The sequence below is a fragment of the Bufo gargarizans genome, chromosome 7 (genome assembly GCF_014858855.1).
Source record: "Bufo gargarizans isolate SCDJY-AF-19 chromosome 7, ASM1485885v1, whole genome shotgun sequence".
In the NCBI taxonomy this organism is placed as follows: domain Eukaryota; kingdom Metazoa; phylum Chordata; class Amphibia; order Anura; family Bufonidae; genus Bufo; species Bufo gargarizans.
In genome coordinates, this window is record NC_058086.1 from 57,899,027 (window position 1) to 57,916,095 (window position 17,069).

At 42.7% G+C, this 17,069-nt stretch overlaps 1 protein-coding gene across 2 annotated transcripts in view; it reads right to left on the reverse strand.

The window, feature by feature from the left end:
- Positions 1-17,069, reverse strand: part of ASTN1 (astrotactin 1) — a 499,082-nt gene that overhangs the window by 19,694 nt on the left and 462,319 nt on the right. For both annotated transcript variants that reach the window (XM_044301692.1, XM_044301691.1), the window contains exons 17-18: positions 2,512-2,783; positions 186-319 (exon numbers count right to left, since the gene is read on the reverse strand). In XM_044301692.1, the coding sequence (XP_044157627.1) occupies positions 186-319; positions 2,512-2,783 (406 nt within the window). The remainder of the gene's footprint in view (positions 1-185; positions 320-2,511; positions 2,784-17,069) is intronic.

Sequence of the window (17,069 nt, forward strand, 5' to 3'; positions counted from 1 at the left end):
TCGCCCTTGGATTCGAAGACAATTTGGTTCATTTTGCTCTAGATGAATTCATGGGGAAATTTTAAGGGTCCATATATCTAATTACATGTTATGCTTGAGAAGTATAAGAGAAGAAAGAAATATGAAGCCAATAAACATAATTCACACATGACAGAACAGATGAAAGTCTAGACTCTGAACCTTACACTGGTTGTGGTAGAGGAGCACATTTCGGAAGTCCGTCAACACCAAATGCTGTAGAGTCACATCGACACCAATCTTCAATCACATCACCACGGCCTGAGCACCAAAGAGAGCTGAGCACGGCTCCCTGCAGCAACTGAGAGACAGACAGACAGCTGAGCACGGACCCTAACGGCAAGATGGAAGCAATTAGGGAGTCCTATAGATCTTATATTGTAGCCCTCCAATTGGTAGCACTAGAGAGGTAGCTTTTGTCCTCCTGGATAAGAGCTTATTTAAAATTCCTTTTTCATAGAGAACCTTGCCTGGCCTATAAGATCCCCTATACTAACAACTTGGTGGTCTCCACTTAAAAAAACTCACATCAAAGGCCTATCACACAGCCAAACCAGTAGCCTGCTCTGCACTGATGAGGTGCAATAACCCAGAAATAGCTCTCGATGGATGGATGTCTTTTCTTATGGAAAATATTTGGTTTTGGTTTATATCGAAAGTCATACTCTAAGGCCTAATTAAAGGGGCAGATATTGACTTATAGGGTGGACATCCAACAGAAGGCACTAGGGAGGTAGATTCTATCCTCCCGGCTGATGGTAGATAATACTAGAAGAAGTTTATGGGGTTACTTCTTTGACATTAAGAGGATTGTCTGGTTGCTGTACAGCAGAAAGTGTAACAATAACCTGTTAAATTCAGCAGCCGGCACTCTGGTGGCCTCTGCTGATCTTTGTTCACTTTGTTGCAGAAATGTTGTGCCTTGAGGCCAGTGATTGGCTGAAGGGGTCAGGTGGATACACGACACAAGATCACTCCGACAAAGTAAACAAAAACTGACGGGTTAACCAGTTCCATTCTGTGGGGCTAATCCAAGTGTAGACACTTGCCATGGTTTACGCTAAGTGGAGACCCCTCTCTGTAATGTCTATATGACCTATTGGGGAATATGGACCAAGGTTGTCCCAATAGGACAACCTCAGTATTTGTCTTTAGGATAACTGCACACAATGAGGATTACGTGCATTGTCTCCATGCGGATTTTTGTGTGGAAAAAACACAGCCTTAGGGCTCATGCACACGGCCATTGCCCGGTCATTCTGTGCATTGGTCATCACAATTTGCGGTCTTCAATGCACGGGCAACATTCGTGCGGTGTGATGCAGACCCATTCAGCTTGAATCGGTCCATGATCCGTCCTTCCTGTTCACTGCTGATTTGCCATAGACAGCAGCGGTAACAGGAAGAGAGAAGGGAGACGGTGGGCGCGCACTGTGCACGCCATCTCCTTTACAGCTGATTGGCGGGGTTTCCCGGGTGTCGGACCCCCGCCAATCTGATATTGATGACTTATAAGATAGGTCATCAATAGTAAAAGCCCGGAGAACTCTTTTAAGATTTGTACTTGGCTGGCCTATACTTCTGTAGTTCCCCATAGATGTGTCCTGTATGACTCAATACCTCTTTTATTTAATAAGCGTGGTACTTAATCATTTATTACTGTTCCCTACATTGTGACATAAGTCACGCTAGTTCAACAATGTTTTTATATTTTATTCTACATTTATTACCGGTTCAAATACAAATTCTTGTTTTAAAGACATTCAGGTCATTACAAGAGTTTATTTTATATTTGATAATGTGCATACCCTACTGTGCATGAAGTCTTGTGCTTGCACAAAAGCAGCCAGCTGAACTGTGTGTGCGTGGGCTGCAAATCATTCTTTATTACAAATAAGAAGCTGATTTTGAGAAATTAAACATTCTCTGTATTACACATTATAATAAGGTCAAGAATAAAATCTATCCAAGGACATTAATAAAACAAGACTGAAAACTAAATTAAAAGTTGCTGCCTTGACAGTTTCCATATACAAATTGTATATTTGTATATATATTTTATTTTTTTTAGATTAAATTATAAATTATTCCTTTTGGTGAGTCGTCTTTTTTTTTTTTTTTTAAAATAAACTTTTAGAAATCAAGTGATAAAATATACTTAGCAGCTCTCTTACAAAACTATGATAGATACAGCCTTTGCTGTGGAAAACAGGAGATCTCTTTATTGAGAGAAATTCAGTTTACCAACCACCAACACTAGGGGGAGCTCAGTGCATACACATTTACATAACATTGGGCTCCACCTAGTGGTGGCTGCAGGGAATTTCAATTTCCTCATTGCTGCTCAGAAAATCAGTCAGCAGATCATCATCAGCCTTTGGAACAGCTTGTTGTAATAATGGATACACTATAGGGAATTTGTTCAGTTTAGGCTTTTCATTGCGCTCTCTTTGAGGCATCAAGTATAATATTCGCAATATGAGAGGAACTTACCTGCCGGGTAACATTGTTGCCTGTCACGAGGTCGTATATCGGAACTGCCTTTGTGACTTCTAGAAGAACAGGTTCAGGTGGAGCATCTGGGCTAGAAGTAACATGGCACAGCTGACAATAAGAGGAGCATCGTCCACGACTTTGACACTCCATACGTAAACCTTGAATCAGTCGCCTGGTGCCAGTATCAAGAAGACTGTTGATGTACTCAGGGAATGTCAGCACTTTAGGTTCTCTCTCTCGTTCCTCAGACTCATCCGATGGTGTATTACCTATGACATAAGAGTTTTTGGGAGATATTGACACAACTGACACAAGAAAAACGGATCCAGTATAAAAATGTTTCTGCATTTCTAAATGTCTGCGCATGCGCAGACCGAAAAGCCGGATCCGTTTTGCTGGAACACTTAATGCCGGATCTAATACACTTCAATTTTAATTGAACTGATGCATCCTGAACGGAATCCACTCTATTCAAAATGCATGAGGATAAAACTCAGTTTTTTTTAAAGTCTGTTCATAAACACATTCATCAGCATCAACTAAAGAAACCATGCATGGTCCATATTTCCCATTTGGGCCACCCAGTTGGGTCATAATGAGTATCTTATCCTTTATATTCTGAACGTGCACCAGGAATATAATGTAATAAAGTCAAATTTTAATGGGGTGAACATTATTAAAATTTGAAACCACCTTGTTTTCAGCGCTCAACACAACTAAAGAGTAACTAATCACACATGCAAACAATCTGCTGATGTTATAGTCACAAATGAGCCAGAGACAGATGCACAATATGGGAGCTTGTATTTTAAGATCTGTCTGTGTTGGAAACTGTAAGACGTGAGAGCTCTCACGGTTGGATGCTAGGATTGAGGCAGATATGACACCTTAGCGGTGCTGAGGCTAAATAACCACAAGATAAAGAAAGCAACACTTCGTATCTTGTTAACGATTACACAGCTTGCTCTGTACTTTGTTGTTTTTCTGTCTTTTTATGTGTGGAAATCTACAGTGTGAAGAGCAGACATTCTTGAGTTCGATCTGTGTAGAATTTGCCAAAAAACAAAACAAAAACACTAGAATAATTATATTTTATTTTCTATACTAATCATATGAATGTTCCTCATAACAGTAGATTCCATCTGGAGCCCTATAACTCATACTGAGCTCCCATAACAGTGCCATCGAGAGCACCCCCCTAAAGTGACATCCACTATTGCCCCCCATAAGTGACAGCCACAGCGTCTCCCATAACAGTTACATCCCTAGTGCCCCATAACAGCGATATCCACATTGCCCTCCATAACAGTGACATCCACATTGCCCTCCATAACAGTGACATCCACAGTGCTCCCATAACAGTGACATCCACAGTGCCCCCAAATGCCATCCACACTGTCCCCAGTGTCATCCACAGTGCCCTCCAAGTGCCATCCAGTGCCCCCCAAGTGCCATTCGGTGCTCCATGTGCAATTCAGTGCCCCCCATATGCTATTCAGTGCCCTCCAAGTGCCATTAAGTGCCCTAAGTACCTTATATGTATGATTTATTTTATATATTTCAGTTTTACAAAATAATATCATTTTTGAAACAAAAAAAAAATCATGTTTTAGTGTCTCCATAGTCTGAGAGCCATATTATTATTTTTTTTGAGCGATTGTCTTAGGTCGGGTATTATTTTTGCAGGATGAGATGACACTTGATTGGCACTATTTTGGGGTGCATATGATCTTTTGATTGCTTGCTATTACATTTGTTGTGATGTAAGGTGACCAAAAAATGGCTTTTTTGACACCATTTTTTTTTTTACGGTGTTCACCTGAGGGTTTAAGTCATGTGGTACTTTATAGAGCAGGTTGTTATGGATGCGGAGATACCTAATATGTTTATTTTTTTTTACATTTAACAGAATAAAAGCATTTTGAAATCATGTTTTAATGTCTCCATAGTTTGAGCCATGTTTTTTTATTTTTTTGGGCGAATGTCTTAGCTAGAAGCTCATTTTTTGAGGGATGAGGTCACGGTTAGATTGGTACTATTTTGGGGGGCATACGCATTTTTGATCGCTTGGTGTTTCACTTTTAGTGATGTAAGGTGACAAAAAAATGTTTTTTTTAGCACAGTTTTTATTAATTTTTTTTGACGGTGTTCATCTGAGGGGTTAGGTCATGTGATATTATTATAGAGCCGGTCGATTGGCTTCAAATTGAGGAGACCTATGTCAGACGTCGGTCCCTGCCAGCTATACTCGCAGCTTACAGTCTGAAGCATTTTCAACACAATTTGCCCTTGTTAACCATGCACGCCACAATGTTTATCTGGGCTCACCTTATAGATTCCATCAAACTCTTCCGCGTTCCAATGGATAACCTTCCTATTGTTGCGCTGGAATATCATATCCCAAACGTTTCTCTGGCAGTCTGGGTGGCCCGGGGAATTTAGCGTCTTGGGTGCCTATACGATAGATCTTTGCCAGTAGACTTTGTTTTTTGCACAACAAGTACCTACTCCCAAATAATCTGTTTTACCAGTTTCTTTAGATAAGGCACCTGTTGGGTTCTCTACCGCCGCGGCAGCACTGTCAGGAAAACAATCCTTACCTTGCCTTCTTTGCCGACTGCAAGTCCCCAAGACCTAAATTATCTTCCCGTTATGCTAGTATTTTACCCTATGTAACTGAGAGTAAACAGCCATTCATGCTGAGATGGGAACAAGAGTTTGGTATGGTGTTCTCTATGTGTGAATGGAGGGAGGCTCTTTATTGGCCCTTCAAAAGCTCTGAATGTATCAATCATGTGGAACAAGCGAGAAAGATCCAGTTAAGATGGCACCTAACCCCTAATAGATTGGCACGTTTGGTTCCCGGTTATTCCTCTCTTTGCTGGAGAGGATGCGGGGAAATTGGGACCTCACTCCATATGTGGTGGGCCTGCTCATTGGTTAGAGCCTTTTGGTATGATATAGGGGATACTATTAAATAAGTCACAGCAGGTCAATCTTTCCCTCTCTCCTGAGCTCTCAATTTCAGAAGTCCCCTTTGAATTTCGTTGTTCGGTTACCCATATACTGTACGCTGCTCGTAACATTATTGCCGGTCAGTGGAAACTGGCACAATCTCCTTCGTTAATTAAGGTCATGCAATCAGTTACACACATATGCACGGTGAAATGATCTTTGCGCCCACTTTACGCTCCAGAATTCGTGCTCATAATCAGTGGGTTCCCTGGTTATCCAGCCGCTTTGCTACGGCTTCTGCCTGACTGTCTCATGTAACCTCTACTGTGTATTTCTTTGTATCCAATGAGATTAGCTAGCACACGCACCTTGCTGTATCATCTCCTTGGTATTCTGCCTCTATTGTTATGCACTCTGATCGATGATATATGTTATATGATATGTGTGGTATGATATATGTTATATGATATCTGCTTAAGGACATTCTATCCTGCTAGCTTGCTGTTATATTTCTTGTTGAAATATTAATAAAAACTTATTGAACATTATAGAGCCGGTCGATACAGACACGACAATACTTAATATGTCTACTTTTATTTTACTTTATTTATTTTTTACTTTATTTTGGGAAAAGGACACTTTTTTTTATTTGAAACTTTGTTTATTATAAAAGACGCTGACAGTTGTCTAGGGGACCTGGCCCTCAGGCTGGATCTCCTAGGCTTCTGTAGCTGGCAGGCCCCGATGCCTCTGTAAGATTTGTCTCTGAGTGTAACATGCTGTACCAATATGAGTAAGCCTTCGTGTCTCCACCACTGGGCCCTCCACCTCTACTTTTGATGGAAAGAACAGCTCAACATATAGAGCTATTCTTCTCTTCAAAATTGTGGAACTCTTAGTGGAAACCCAACTGGCCTTAAGTCAATGTGGTCTCTCAGCTATGGCATTACATATAAAAGCTATGGCGAAGACGTGAATCGGGCCTTACACTGATGGCACCAGGAGAAAAGCAAGGCAAGAAGAATGATACGTTCCTGTGGCTTTGATGGAAATCAGTAGGAGCGGTACCAGGGTTTTTGGCAGTAGACTGAAACATTTGGGCACTATACCACCATAATCAGTGCAATGGGAGGCTATGCAGATTCCATATTTCATTTTTTCAATGCAATTTAGAAAATAAAACCTGAACCCTGATTAGTGGCTGTGGGCCATGAGGTCTTCTTGTCTGAGGCGGTTATGATTAATGAGATCCAGTATTTGCAAACCACCACGTAGAATCTATAATTGAGTCTTGCACTGCAGACTGTATTTTACTATCATGTCATTTGCTTAGTCATATTTCTCAGCCATCTATTCTGCTTATGGAAAAGTTCCTGAAATAAATGTGTGTAGTTGACTTTGTCAGTATCACTAAATCAGATCAGTTACATATTTGGAGAGAATTTACTGCCACAGCTAATAAGGAACAGATCTGTCTCTTAGACATCTCTTTAGTATGCACGGGAAGCTGTCTCTTACTGATGCTCAGAATAGGAATTGCATTGTACACATTGTGCTCCCAGACTGCTTCATCCATAGGGCTGCTTACAATAGTCACAGACAGAGCTTTGTCAATGGTGCCACATCATCTGATATCAGGATTAATGAGACAGGGCATCTCAGATACAGCTAAGTACAGACAATCCCAGAATGGCAGTCCATTACTGGCTCCTATATTGCAGTTCAGAGATTTATCCAGGGCGCCACTCCAGAGCATGAGCTCAGAGCTTTACATATTCTAAAGTGGAATGAATTCTTAGGTAATGTCAATGTGGAAGAAAAATGCAATGTATACAATGTATATCAAAAATATAGCCTCCACTTAATGCAAAAACTGAAGATACAACAGGCATCCTTAAAGCGGTTGTCCAATACTTTAATATTGATGGTCTATCTTCAGAATAAGCCATCAATATCTGATTGTCCAATACCCGCACACTAGCCAATGAAGTGTTCTGCAGTAGCTCGGCCAACAGAAGTAGTGCCGGCTCCATCAATTCATTGAGGTAAATGGGAACAGTGCTGCAGTTACCAGCTCTGTCCACTTAACAATGGATGGAGCTGTGCAGTTCCCGCTCCGACTTCCTGCAGCAGAGCTACTCCTTTGCAACTGATTGGCAGAGGTGCAGGGTGTTGGATGGGTCAGATATTGATGGCCTGAGATGTAAACCTCCATTGATCAGAAACGTATGGTCTACCCTGAAAATAGACCATCCATATAAAAAATACTGGACAACCCCTTCAATAGATATTCCAGTTTCAGCAAATAAATGTTACTTTTTGTATAATTGAAAATGTTACAATGTTGGAATGTAATTCTCTATCTATTATGTCTGGGATTAGGGATGAAAAAAGCGAGCTTCGGATCCTAGATCCAAAGTCGCTTCGCTGAAAACTCTGTTTTAATACTGTACAGCCTCCGAAGAGGCAAAGTGAGTTATTCCCAAAGTCTCACGAGACTTCGGTGAATAACTATGGTAATTGATTTTTAAACTGAAAAAACATTTTAAAACTTGGATCCGAATTTGGCTTTGGTTTTGAGGTACCAGTCCATACATTTAAATGCTGTACAAAGACGGATCTCCGTACAGCATTCAACCAAAGTTTTTAACAAAGCAACTTCGGATCTAAGATCCGAAGCTCGCTTCGTTCATCCCTATCTGGGATAATCGGCACACCCCCATGCACATAAGATAGTTAGCCAATCCAGCCAAAACAGGTGGGTTAGGCCTACTTTGTTCTTATGGTGATGAATAACCAACTTTATTGACACATATACAAATCAGCATAAAAAAATGGCCATCACAATAGTTTAAACCATGAAAAACAGCAAAGATGTGGTTGATAATGCCATGGTACCCCTTGAGGAAGCTGACCGCAAAATGCATGTCGGGGTCTCTCTGTGATGTGGCAGCCATCAGTCCCCCTGTGTCTCAATAATATGGGTCGGTATAAACTATCTTTTGCTTTTTTCATGTTGATCTCTAAATTATTTGGTATTTTCCAAGCATACTTCTTAGATTTTTTGGTTGACTTTACACATTTGCACTTGCACTTTATGAATCATGAAATTGATACCTATTGTAGGATTTTCCAAGACCTAGAGAATTGGAGATTGATACTTGAATCATCTTTACATTGTTGTGTACTTAGAAGATCATAGCATTATCAACCACATCTTTGCGGTTTTTAATGGTTTTTAACTATTGTGATGGTTATTTGTTTATGGTGATTTGTATATGTGTCAATAAAGTTAGTTATTTATACATATTTAGTATTTGTTGCTATTTGTGACTATACATCTTATGTAGGGATCATGTTTTTTTTGGATGTCTGCTAATATGAATATTGGTAATATGAAGGGATTTTTTTTTGGTCGGTTCTCATTGACTATGATGAGTCCTGCACCTGTGTGTCCATCACATTACCAGGGCAGATTTTTACTCACTGGAGTAAATAATGAAGGTTCCCATTGAATGAAGGAAAGCAGAGACCTGGAAAATCTGTAGGAATTGTTACTAATATCGTATTCAAAAATCTAAATTTTTCACTATACATGAAATAAAATGTATTTGCTGAAACACCTTTTTTGAAAATGTAGCAAAAGAAGAGGTAATGCCCATAGTAACCAACAAGATTGGTATAAGCCAACGCTCATCGAGCCAGTGAGGTGTGCCAACTGGACTTGATGTATGAGATATAACATCCCTAACTTGCAGACCCATATGAAGCAGGACTTACTTCGAACAAGTCCATTGGACGCTGTGTGATCAATCTGGTGACTGGCCAAAGTGGATAACTAAAAGGAATTGGTATTTTCAGGCTAGAAATGTATCTGCTAATATATTTGTGGTAGGGAATATTGTATATTGAATTAAAGGAAGGACAGCTTTTCGTGGTGGGTCTCAGTAATTGCTTCATCTTCTAGGAGGCTTTCTGAGGACAGGCACCCTGAATCAACATCAATTTACCATTGAGCCTCTAACTATCCTAGACCACCCAGAAATGTAAACTCTTTTACTACCCTAGGGTAGCATTAAATTTAATTAACCCTTTCACTATAGTAGACCAATGTATATTTTGAGATTATTACAAAAACTAAAAATGGCAAGTAGTGGAGACTTTGCTGCCCAGAGACCAATCTATATATTGTGGGGATTCGCTCTGGTAAACAGGATAAGCAGGACGCAGTATGGAGGCACCAACCAGTTTGTAAACCAAAAGTTCAGTGTCTATTCACACGTTAGAAAGTTCACAGAACAAAAAAACACTTTCAAGAAAAATAGTCACCTTGCAGTATTGGTGTCAGTTCACACCATGGGGCCTGTTCTGCCAACAAGAGTCCATCAGCAGGCTTTAGTTGGCCTGTTTCCCCTCACATGGGTCTCAGCCCTCCATCCTGGCACAAGCCTCAGATCCCAATACAGAGATCTCCTCTGCATGAACCCAGCTGTCTTTTAAAGAAAGCTAGGTGTTAACAAAACCCAGACCGGCACATAAAACCAGTCCAGGGGATTTTCTTGATTTTGTTACATAATTCCTCAGAGTTCGCCCCTGGAGTTCCTCAGTAGCCCCATACCGTTCGACCAGGTCCACCATCTCGAGGGCACTAGTAGGAGACATTTGGCCAACCCAGCGGTGGAGGGGTGGTGGCAATGCCCTCCAGAATTTGTCAACTACAATACGGTCCAGCATAGCAGTAGGACTCAGCACGTCAGGTGGTAGTCATTTTTGCAAGAGATGCAGCAAATTATCATACTGTAGTCTCGCTGGCTCAGCCAGGTTAAACTCCCACTGATGCACCCACTGGGCCCGGACCAACACATTCACCCCCAGTCTCGCCAGGATCTCACCATTGACCTTATAGTAGTCTGCAGCTTGCTTGTCCGGTAAATCAAAGTAAACCTGTTGGGGTCCTGACACCAGGAACGGAGCGATGACCTCAGCCCACTGGTCTCGGGGTAGACTCTCCCTCATGGCCACCTTCTCGAACACCGCCAGGTAGGTTTCAACGTCATCTGTCGGTGCCATCTTGGGGATCGCCTTGCAGACCGCCTTCCGGGCCTCTCTGAGATACTCCTGTCTTCTCTAAGGCCATCACGTGTTGCAGCAGCCGCTGGTTTGTTTTTTTGCTGTCGCTGATTAGCCTCTAGCAGTTGTCTGTTAGTCTCCTGCTGCTCCATGGCCTGTTGTTGCCTTAGGTTGGCCTGCACCAGCTGCTTCATCATCTCCTCCATCTTGTCCTGTGATGCTGGTTGCAACTTAGCAGGCTTAATCTAGGACATACAAAAGAGCCCGAAAAAAATATTTTGGCTTTACGCCAGCCTCACTGCGATTGCGCGTCCTCCACCAATTGTGGGGATTCACTCTGGTAAACAGGATAAGCGGACGCAGTATAGAGGCACCAACCAGTTTGTAAACCAAAAGTTCAGGGAGCTGACTATGGCAGCCAGGACTTCAGTAGTGTCCTGGCTGCCATGGTAACCAATCAGAGCGCCAGGATTACACAGCCGGGCTGCGATCAGAAACTGCCACTGCCACCAATGAGAGGAGGTGAGGGGACTCTGTAGCCACTGCCACCAATAAAGAGGAGGGGACCCTGTGGCCACTTCCACCAATGAGAAGGGGAGGGGACCTTGTGGCCGCTGCCACCAATGATTTTAATACTGGGGCGGTTGAGCGCACTGTGACACCAATGATTTTAATGGGATGGGTGGGGGGGTATATGGGCAGCACTGCACCACCAATGATTCTAATACTGGGGGGAGAGAGGCGCATTGCACCACCAATGATAATTAACCCTTAATTACAGGAGGCGGGTACTGGCAGAAGATCAGCAGCAGTTAACCCCTCAGGTGCCGCACCTGAGGGGTTAACTGCCGCTGATCGCAGCTCCCTGTCAGAAGCCGGGTGCCGGCTATGCGATTCTGCTGCCGGCACCTGCCTCCTGTATTATTATGTGTAAAAGACCACCTTATATGGGTCCAGACTTAGTTAAGTATTAGGCTACACAGAGCGGCGCCCAGGGATGTCCCTGCACTTACTATTATTTCTGGGCGCCGCTCCATTCACCCGCTGTGCCCCATTACTGTCTCCTGCTCCATATGCTAATTAATATCGGAGCAATGGGGAGGAGACAACAGCTTCTCTCCTGGGCGTTCCTTCTCCCTGCGCTGCGACTGGACAGCGCTACAGCCAGGGAGAAGGAACGCCCACTAGAGAAGCTGATGTCTCCTCCCCATTGCTCCGATAGTAATTAGCATATGGAGCAAGAGACAGTAATAGGGCACAGCGGGCAAACAGAGCGGCGCCCAGGAATAATAGTAGAGTAGAGTGCAGGGACATCCCTGGGCGCCAGCTCTGTGTAGCCTAATACTTAACTAAGTCCGGATCCAGGAAAAGTCCTATCATTGGTGGCGCAGTGCGCCCGCCTCTCCTCCGCCCCTCTCTCCGTTCATTGGTGGCAGCAGCAGCACAGGGGGGAGAGACTACTTCCTTCTCCCCTGTGCTGCTGAGAGAACATGAAGTGCGCCGACAGCAGTGCGCTCATGTTCGGAGGTACTAGACTGCGCAGCAGCGCCCAACAACCCTACCATCGATTTCAACGAAACTTAATATACACATCCCTGGATACCTGGAAAGAAATCTTGTGGGGGTCACAGCTCTCTAGGATGTACCGTTCCAGAAATATTCCCCAAAAATTACCTGCATTAGCCAATACAAGCTTGCAAGTCTTTCTCTTCATATCCCAACTGCCATACACATGGTCACATGTCCCTTATCAGCCAATAGAAGCTTGCAGGCCCTTAGTCTCCACATACACACAGTTTTACTCCAGGTTTCCATAACAACCCAGCCATTTTTCTTCACTTCTGTAGGTCAGCTTTAGGCTTGGGCTACAAAACGACATGTGTTGCGCGACAATAAATCGTACGACACATAGGGCACAACTACTCTGCTACATTGTGTCGCGCGATGACAATTTTTATAATGATAGTCTATGGTGTTGCTCTGCGACATGTGAAATCTTGAATGGATTTTTTGGAACTGTCGTGTCACAGTCGCAGCATGTCACATGTCACAGTGCAAAACTATAGCCTATCATTATAAAAATTGTTGAGACAAAATGTTGTGCAACACATGTCGCCGTGTAGCCCTAGCATTAAAGGGGCAGGGCGCTGTGGAGGTCACTGTTAAAGGGGCGTTTACTGTGTATGTTACTATTAAGGGGGCAGGCTGCTATGGAGGTCACTGTTAAAGGGACTGGACACTGTGGAGGTCACTGTTAAGGAGGCAGGGGCCACTATTAAAGAGGCAACTGCTGTGGAGGCCACTGTTAAGGCAGCAGGGTACTGTGAGGTCACTGTTAAGGTAGCGGGGTACTGTGGAGGTCACTGCTAAGGGGTGGGCCCCTGAGGAGGTCACTGTCAAGGGAGTAGGGTGCTGTGAAACTAACTGTTAAAAGGGTAGGATGCTGTGATGGTCAAAGTTAAGGGGATAGGCTGCTGTGTGTGAAGGTCCCATTTTTAAGTGGCGGGGCACTGTGGGGGGGTCAGTGTTAAAGGGATGGGGGACTGTGGAGTTCACTGTTAAAGGGGTGGGGTGCTGTAGAGGTCACTGTTATGGGGGATACTGTCGATATCTTTTAGCGACACACAAACATTAAATGAAATAGATGAAATATACCCGTGCAAAGCCTGGTCCTTCTGCTAGTTTTCAATAAAACCAAACTATTTAGGTTACAGAATTTACAGCAGTTATCTCTGTTTTTTTTTATATTGATGGCCTGATCGAATGGAGGTCTGATTCCAATCTCCACAAATCATCTGTTGAAGGGGCCGCTGTCCATTTTTTGGCTATATAGCACACAGGCGGCCATTTTGATTGAGACTAGCTCTAAAAGATCTATGCTTTGATGTTGTGTTCAGGAAATAAGGGATAGTTAGAGCATGTGCCTAGCTAGAGCTAGATTTTACAGTAAATTTAATTGGATTTGGAGATACATATTTTTTCAAAAATAAGCAGAATTATTTTGCTAAGGTTTAACCTATATGTCAACAAAATCTTAAGGGTGTAAATACTTTTAACCATTGTGGTGAAGTGTAGGGTAAAATCCTGGGGTGTATATCCCACCCAGGTTCCTCAACTGGGTGAGGTAAGTAAAATCCAGGAAGATGGTGCTGGTTTCAGAAAACGTAGTTCAAGGGCTGGATTTTATTTGGACATGGAAGTTAGGTTTGGTAATGGGACCTCCCCAGTTCACCCCCATTCCAGGGCATGTTTTCAGGTGTAGTCCAGTTGGTATGGTTAGGGGGAATTGAAGCACATCCCAGGCTGACAGTCTGGGGAGGAGTTATTCCTGGAAAAAGCCTAGGAAGCTTGGTGCCTTGCTGGCTAGTGAAGTATGATTCCCCACCTGTGACCTCAATAGGTGAGCTAGAAACAAATTTGCATTAGCTAGAGCCCAGACAGGCAGGAGTTTATTTTGTTTGGTTAATGTTTTGGTGATGCTGGAACCTCACCTTACCCAGTGAGTTATAACTGGGTTTACCTGTATATGCAGAAGTGCCAGTAAAATAAAGCATAGTTTGGACTTTAATCCTGTTGTCTGTGAAGGAATCTGTCATCGCCGCCCTGCTTGAGAGAGCAATCCCTTACACTATATATTATTTATTTCTCTGTTTCTCAATAAATTCAGTATAGTACATCTGACTATACCAGCATAGCTCCATACTGACTCTGTTCAATCATACATAGTTTGAATTATTAATACAACCTTTTTTCAAATTCAGTGCCGGGCGCCACTGTAGTTATTCACCTCTCAGTTGAAGCTTTCAATTCAATTTCCCTACAAGCACCTGCTACTAAGGCCAAGTTTCTGGGAAGTCAATTAACCTACCACTGTAAACAGCTGTTATGTGGCAAGCATAATATGTACTGCAAATCACTTGGGTTTTGTACATGGTGCCTCAATGGTCTGTCCAGTGCATGACAATCAGCATACTGAAACTCGACTAAAGTACTGAAAAATGTCTCCATAAACAAGAAATGTGTGCAGAAGAACAAAGAATTGTCTTTTTTTTTCTAACATCTCATTGGTTTAAAGAGGTTGTCCTGACTTCTTAAAAAAGATTGCCCAAGGCAGCAATTGTCATACCATAATAATAAAATATATACTCACCCATTTCATCATCCACTTCCAGGGTTGGCCCTCCAATTCTCCTCACTCGACTTTGGCTGCAGTGGTGATATGCCCATGATTGCAGTCAATAACTGGCTTAAGTGGTCTTGTGCTGAATACCCCAGAAGAATACTTACCAGCATTTTAGTTGGTAAAATCGGGGGCATATAAGCCCCACCCTAGGAATGTCCCAGCCCAGCCCAGAAACATCTATTTATGGATGGGATTTGCATTAGCGTTCGGCCAAGGACAGTGCAAATTTGCTGGGACTGTCTCTGAAAATCTGTCTCTGAAAATCAGGGACAGTCTCTGCAAATTCGTGACAGTTGGCAGCCATGCTGAAGCCATGATGTGGTGTCTGGGGTATATAGGCCAAGATAATAAAATCAAGGATGCAGTGCCAAGTAGGATCGGAGCAGCACTGGAAGCGGTGGTGGATGAGATAGGTAAGTAAATGTTCTTTTATCATTGTATGACAATTACTGGCTTTGGAGGATTTTTATAATAAGCTGGGCAACTTTTTCAATTGCACTTTTTTAAATTATTCATTGCATGTTTGCTTCAAGGTGTTATCCCATGATTAATGCAAAATATGTACCTATACCATATAATACACAACAGTCTTTTTACTGGCAAACTTAGAACCAGCCCTGTACCTCACATGGATCCAGAGATCTCTCATTCATTGCTTCAATTGTTCTGCTAGATTTATTTCAAAATGGCAGCTATGGGGGCGAGTGCTTTCTCAGAAGCATACCCTTCTGACTGTAGCTGAAAGATTGAACTGAGCATTCGCTTCCATCTCAGTGGGCAGGACAGAGAAAATAGAAAAAAAGCAAACAGGTGGAGCTATACATATAGATTTTATTGAATAACTCAATAGCTATACAAAAATTGTTATTACATAAAATTACGAGACTATTAAGATCCAGGTGTTGTTTTGAAAAATGTAGATTTTTTTTTTAGGACAACCCCTTTAAGATAAACCTCTTACATGTGAGGACAACGCAAAACCATGCAGGACAGGGGCGTAGCTATAGAGGGTGCACAGGTAGCAGTTGCTACCGGGCCCAGGAGCCTGAGGGGGCCCAAAGACCCTTGTGCCATATAAGAGGACACTGGTATTATAGAAAGTACATGCTGGTGAAGTTACACCTCTGGCTGAAGGAAAGGGGTTAGGTCAAGAATTTGGATGATGTGGGGGGGGGGGGGTTCAATTTTTGCCTCAGGTGGCATGAAGGCTATGTGTTTCCCTGTCCCTTGCCACAAAGTACTGGGGGAAGGGGGGCCCAAGCTGAACTCTTGCACCAGGGCCCATGAGCCTTTAGCTACGCCCCTGATGCAGGAGATACGTGTGTTGTATTATACAGCTAATCCAAGTGGCATATTTGTGCATGTAATTCTCTGGGTGTATAGGCACAAAAAGTCTGCTGGCACTGTTACGTGATTGGAATAATTTCATGAACACTACTATGTGACGGGCACAAGATTATGGTTAATTTGGGTAAAACAATGGTGTGGGCAGTTCTGGGTTGGCACTATTACAGTCCATGCTGACTATTTAGGCTGGAATCATTGGAAAATAGCTTCCAGGTGGAGTGGGGGTACTACTATGACTCTAGTGCTGTCATTCCATAGAACTGCTATGACCAGGATGGTGTTATGGTACAGCATACATGTGAAAGTAATCTGTGGCAGATGCCTCCATTGCTGAGTGATGAAGGTACTACTATTGTACATGAAACCCCAAATTGACTGCACCGGTCATGTACTGGCCACTTGTAAACAAGAACTGGGCTGCTGGAGCTTCTTCACTAGAAGGATTGCATAGGTGAGTATTGTTTTTTTGGGCATTTTATAACATTTACTGCTGCTATTTTTCAAAGGTTGGATGGCCCCTTTAATTGTAATAACCATTATTGTGATCACTGACCTCCAGCCTTCCCCAGAGAAGTAGACAATAAGAAGATTGAAGTTGACATCAAAGATCTGATTTACACTAGACGAGGCTGCCTCACTACACAAATGAATAATTCTTTTAGTGATTATTTAATTATAAATAGCATGATGAAATCTTCATTTACTACAGTCGATAAAATCAATGGTAGTTAGGCTTTGTTACTTTTTGACCAAGGCCAAAGTGCTTCAAGCTACACCCCTGTTGGTGACCATTGAAAATGGCAAAGTCTCTGTAAATCTGCACCAAGCTCTGTAGTTCTATTTTTTGCTTGTGAGGAGGCGAACAGATGAAGGGTTAGCACGCCTGGCCGGAAATGTCTCTTTTCCCTCGTTTGATCCTAACTATTATCTGTGGAGTACAACCACTGTTAAGATTGCAATTATTACTGGCCCCCTTGCTGTTTTTCATTATAGATAAGGA